The sequence below is a fragment of the Athene noctua genome, chromosome Z (genome assembly GCF_965140245.1).
Source record: "Athene noctua chromosome Z, bAthNoc1.hap1.1, whole genome shotgun sequence".
NCBI lineage: Eukaryota > Metazoa > Chordata > Aves > Strigiformes > Strigidae > Athene > Athene noctua.
The window spans coordinates 26,126,279-26,132,278 of NC_134077.1; the positions used below are offsets into that span (position 1 = coordinate 26,126,279).

General features: G+C 41.2%; 1 protein-coding gene across 1 annotated transcript in view; it reads right to left on the minus strand.

Moving 5' to 3' along the window:
- TENT2 (terminal nucleotidyltransferase 2) overlaps positions 1-5,644 on the minus strand; it is a 54,540-nt gene extending 48,896 nt beyond the window's left edge. The window contains exons 1-3 of the mRNA XM_074932296.1: positions 5,382-5,644; positions 2,585-2,775; positions 1,876-1,992 (exon numbers count right to left, since the gene is read on the minus strand). Coding sequence (XP_074788397.1) covers positions 1,876-1,992; positions 2,585-2,739 — 272 coding nt within the window. The 5' untranslated portion in view covers positions 2,740-2,775; positions 5,382-5,644. The remainder of the gene's footprint in view (positions 1-1,875; positions 1,993-2,584; positions 2,776-5,381) is intronic.
- Positions 5,645-6,000: the final 356 nt, after the last annotated feature.

Consider the following 6,000-nt stretch of genomic DNA (forward strand, 5'->3'; position numbering starts at 1 on the left):
CAACACATTGCAGCGATTTGTGTCTCCTGGGTTTTGCCAGATTGGTAACACACCCTTTCTAAGCATTCTGCCAGTTTATCAGGGCTCTGCATTTGTTCGGGAGTCAAAGTCCAAAGCACTGGAGGTGCCCACCAACTCAGGCCTTTGCCCATCTTTTCCCACACCCCTTGCCACTCACTATTATCTGACCTCGGGGCAGGTTTCCGGGCACTGCTATTGTTAGAGAAGTGCCGCATGGCCAAAACCGAAATCAGGCAGACATTCAGAAAGCATTGTGCCACAATCACACTGGCCTGCAGGCTCCAAGGATAACTGAAACTCCCCAAAGCCGAGAGGATCTCTTCCCCTGGCTCACCCATAGAGGGAGACCCCTAACAAAAGCCCAGGCAGCAAACAGGTACCGTCCGTCCCCCCCCCCCCCCCCCAGCGATACAAACACATTATAAGCAGTCAGGAGCCAGTACATCAGCATAAGACCCTTTATACATTTTCCACCAATAACAAATGCCACCACTGTGATCATATACTGGATGTAAGGATTAATCCAGCCCCACCACGCAAGCAAATGGGCCAGCATTGCAAACATTTTCTTATCAAACAAGTAAAAACACAATCAGAAAAAAATACACCCAACAGATTGCTTTAACACACTCTGGTCAGGCTCTGTCCCTTTTTGATTCTTATTTCAACCCAATTCATGCCCCATGTTGGGCGCCAAAAAGGCTGTGGTGGTTTAGGCCCTGCTGAGACCAGAGACAACTCTGCCGTTGCCCCTCCCCCACCCTCAGCCGGTCAGGCTGGAAGTGAAGTACAAACCCCAGGTTAAAATAAGAAGAAATTTAATACAACAGTGTAATAAGCAATCTGAACAACAGTAGCAATGATAACTGCGATAAACAGTAATAACAGTAAACAAGACAGAAGATATACAGAGAAATACCACAAATGGTTACAGACAGCTCTCTCGTGTGCTCCCCGTCACCAAAGCCACAAAGGAAGAAAATTCCTGTGCTCCCGCGCCCAGACCTGACATCAGCATGGTATGAATAACCCGGCTGGAGATCCCTTCCCCCTCTTCTGCTGGGGAAACTTAACCCTATCTTAGCTGAACCAGGACACATACAGGAAATAATTTTGAATAAATAATCTTCCTCCCTATCAGCTGATTCACAGGTTATTACAAAACACATCATCTACTACTTCTGAGCTGATAAGAAGTGATTTCTTTCTAGAATGTTAAAAGAAAACAAACCCATACTTTCATCTGAAACTCCTTTCTGTTGCAACTAAAATAATAAATTAAATTGAATTTACATGACTTCGTTTTTTAAGAAGTATGTTTCCATAAAATTCCTCTTAAAAAAAAAAAAAATCAACCTACGTATGCTTGAGTTTAGCACTTTATGTGAAAAATAAAACATCATATAATTAAGAAAATCAGGAGAAACATCTAGCCTTTCACCAGAAAAACATCACAATTCCTATAAAACACTGAAGGTGCAGCCTTACTCTTAACTTGACAAATAAACAGGAAAAGAAACAATTTATTGGCACAAACCCTTTTATAGTCAAGCACACACAGACTATGATCTCTTACAGTATTAAAATAAAATATTTAGATCACAGTTCTGTAAGGCCACAGCTGATGGAAGAGAAAAACTACACATACTAAAAACTACACATACTAAGTCATTCTGAGCACTAAAATTCTCAAAAGCAGGTACCTGAACAGTTTAAAGAGCCACAACATGGCCTGTTTCATCAAAAACCATTTTATTCAGTACTGCAATTTCTAACAAAATTCAAGCTGCACAAGAAACTGATACTAAGACAACATTACAACCAGAATTAATCACACACACACAAAGAACTTACTTTCTTCTTCGGAATGACATGGAGTCCTCAGACCTATTTACTGGACTGCCATTTCCATAAGTCATTGGCTGCGGTGTAACAGCTGGAATAGTTGCAAGGTTCCCACTCAAGAGAGCCCTGGAAAGATTAGAGTCCATAAATTTTATTCAAATGATAACTAAGATGTTTTTTATGGCTTGGTATTTTTTGTTAAGTGAATATTGAACTCAAAGTACTGTAATTTTTTTTTTTTTCTTAGAAGCAATACATGTGTCTTTTCTATTCAAAATGAAGAGGTATTTCAGTATATATCTTTCATCAAAAAAACCCAGAAGATGGTCATTCTTCACAGCACATATGTAATAAGAAGTTAGCAAACAAATTAACAAGGTACTGTCAAATTCAAGAGCCTAAAGAACACTATAGTGTGTTCAAATCTAGCCCCAAGAATAAATGTTTCTTCCTGTTCTCAGCTTCTCCTCGCTTTCCCCAGTAAACAAATACAGTTGAAGATCTTTAAAACTGAACTGTGGATTATTAACTCTATCAGTGCAATGGCATCTCATGCATTACACACAATGTAGGAGAACATTAAAACTTAAAGGTTGTGAACAGTTAATGTTAACTGTTAAAACCTGAAAAATATCCTCCATAAACAGAAATATTTCTTTCAAAAGATTATTAACTCTTTTTCAACCCAATTCCCACTATCAAATCTTATTGTACTTACCCTGCATTCTGAAAATTAAACTCAGCATCAGCAATTTGCTGGCGAGAAAGAAGAGTAGGTGGTATATTTAGAGGAAGCTTACTGAAGAAACCACTCTGTTGTTGATGTTTTCGACGGAAGGGTGGACAACCCAAGTTGGAGGAATTTCGGAACATGCTATTTTCTATTTGAAGTGAACATGTATCCTTTTCCTACATTAAAAAAAAAAGGCAACAAGAAATAATACCTTTTAAACTCCTGGGTTTTTTTTAAAAAAATCAAATAATCTAGAATGTATTTCCAGAAATTGCTGAAAAGAATTGCGATTCTGGGCTCGTTTTATGTCCTTTCAGGACAAGAAACAAATAAAATTACTATTACTTTTAAATTTCACAATTACTACTTATTTTACTGATGTTTAAAAGTGAATTTTTATTTAATCCCCTCCACTTTAACTTTAGAAGAATACATGGCACATGACGTAAGAGTGGAATATGCTTCTTACTTCAAACATTCCACAATGAGGTTCACAATACATGGAAAGAATTTGACTACATGTTCTGGTTTCACCTGGGATAGTTTTTCTTCTTAGATAATTTTTCTTCTTTGTAACTAGAACAGTGCTGTGCTTTGGATTCAGTAGGAGATTTGGTATGAGAAGAACGTTGATAATAAACTGATGTTTTCAGTAGTTGTTAAGAGATCAAGGACTCTTCAATTCCCCATGTCCTGTATGGTACGCAGGTGTACAAGAAGCTGGGAGGGAGCAGAGCCAGAGTCCCCGACCCAAATCAGTCAGTGAAATATTCTATATCATGTAATGTCATGCTCAGTATATGAAGGAAGGTTGGAGGTTGGTCGGGAAGGAGGGGGTTGCCTCTCGCTTCCAGGACTGCAACTGTGGGATCTTGGTATTTGGTGATCACTAGCCGGGAATGGGCTGGGTATCAGTCAGCAGGTGGTGAGCAATCACACTGTGCATTACCCGTTCTTACCTTCTATTATTGCTATTGTTTTATTTCAATTATGCAACTGCTTTTATCTCAACCTACGAGTCTCCCTTCACCCCTCCAATCCTTCCCTTCTTCTCTCCCCCATCCTCTGGGCAGGTGAGGGTGAGCAAGCATCTGTGTGGTGTTTGGCTACCAGCTGAGCTTAAACCATGACACTGCATCATAAGAACATGAAGATGCAGCTGATCACGAGCTAAGTAAAATTAATTTTTCTTTCACGACATAATAAGAAGCAGTCAAATGATGACAGCAATTGGAAAGTAATCTACTCATGCTTTAAGAATATCATATACATAGTGTTATTTTATGTTTGTACTTACTGAATGGATTCTGTGATAGAAAAATGTAGGCTTACTATCTTTTAAATTTAAAATTGATTCTGGCACACCTGACTGGTGTTTGATCTTGCACACAGAAGGGCTGGATGAAAAAGAAAATCTATGCCCCTATAATAGGTTAAACTGTATTGCATCTATTTTGCAAATCATCAGTACCCTAAGCTCAACTTATATGATGGAAACAATAAAAACTCATTATTTTACATTGGAAAAACCATATCCGAAGATTTTTAAAGCCAGTTGTCAGTACTGTGCGTATTTCTTAGCTGCAGTGAAAACCTGACATTATTTTCAAGTTTCTTCAATGGTTTTTTACTTCAATCTTAAATAAAACCCCTGCAAACAAAGATGTGTCACTGACAAACACAGTTGTATATGATTAATCTTAATACTCTGCATATGAATATTTATCCAATTACAGATGAACAAGTTTTTTAAAGCAATTTTTAACTGGAACATTTAGAAGTCATAAGAGCAATGACAGTATTTCCCTAATTATTACCCAAAGACCTTTTTATCAACCCAATGCTACAGTAATACAATTGGGAAGAGTGCCAATAGGTCCACGGCCTAGCATTGAAATCCTGTCACCACACAGTAGCCTAAATTTCGAATAAAACTAAAGTATACCACTTTAACGTTCTCTCAATTACCAAACTAAAAAAATGTAAAATAAATACACATATAAAACTATATTAACAGTTACATTAATAGGCATTATCTCACACACTGAAATAAAATCAGTTATTCTTAGCTCTACTGTAAGATCTCACTGTTACCACAGTTTAGAAGTCTTCTTTCACTTACCATTATGGCCTGTTGTCATGTTTTAACCTCCTCAGACAGCATAGAACATAGCAAATAAACATCAAGGAGTTTATCTGCTCAGGTTTGACTTTGTTCCTTATTTCCTGTGATGACAACCCGCACTAGTGAAAACCTAGTACTACCTACATGGACACTGCCATACTAGGTCCAAGAAAAAGCTGTCAAGACTAATGCTCTCACAGTTGTTTATCTTTTTTTGGGGGTGGGGAAGGGAAACACGTGTTAATGACTTATTTTGGGGATGTCTACTTTCAATTCTACTGAAAAAACAAAACTGAATTTCATGACAAAAAAGCGACCTGACATCTACATTTAACCTGTATTATATTTATGCACAGTCTAAACGTCTCCAATTCTAGTACAGACAGGCGACATAACGACTATTAACACACCTCATTCATCTCTAAGCAGCCGAGGCAGTCTCAGCAACACACACAGGACACAAAAACAGTTTATGGATGTAACTCATGAGCAACAGAACCGCGCATCAGAATTCAAGACTAAGTTGCAGAAGTAACGCATTCGTTCTAGTCTTTGACTTGTAAATACCAGGAAGAGAAGCAATGGAGTCACCTCCCCAAAACCAAAACTAAACCGTATCGTAACACTGCTTCTCACAGTAGCTATAACAGCACTTACCGCGACTTTCAGTGAGATTACCTCGGCAGAAATTGCCAGGGTCTCCAAAGTTTCATAATCGTCACAGTTCAGGTGCACTTGTCCCAGGTGGGCACTTTTTTCAAGTAAGTGTGTATCTTTGGGGGAAGTACACAAGTAAACTCCGGTACACTTCCCGCGGAGACAAGACCGAGCGCTACCGCGGCGATCGAAGCCCCGCCAGCCTCAGCACCGGTCTGTGGCCTCCACGCCCCGGGCCCACCCCGACCCTTCCAGCCCCTCTCCCCACAGCAGCACGGGACCCCTGCACCGCACCAGAAGACTCACGCCGGGCCTGGGCGCAGACAAGAGAGCCAGGCCCCCGGGCAGCACGGACGGGCGCCCTCACCCACTGCCGCGGCGGCGCGGACCGGAAGCAGTCACAACGCCGGGAGGGGCGCTGCTCCCTCCCCGGATATGGGGCGCCGGCAGACGGGCGCCGCTCCGCCCAGGGCGCGCCGCGCTCCTTTCACGTTGCGCCCCAGGCCGCCCTCCTCTTCCTCCCCTCCCCTCCCCTCCCCTCCCCTCCCCTCCCCTCCTTCTCCTCCTCTCCTCAAGAGCGGCCCCCGGCGGCGGACAGGCCGGATGAGAGCCGAGGCGC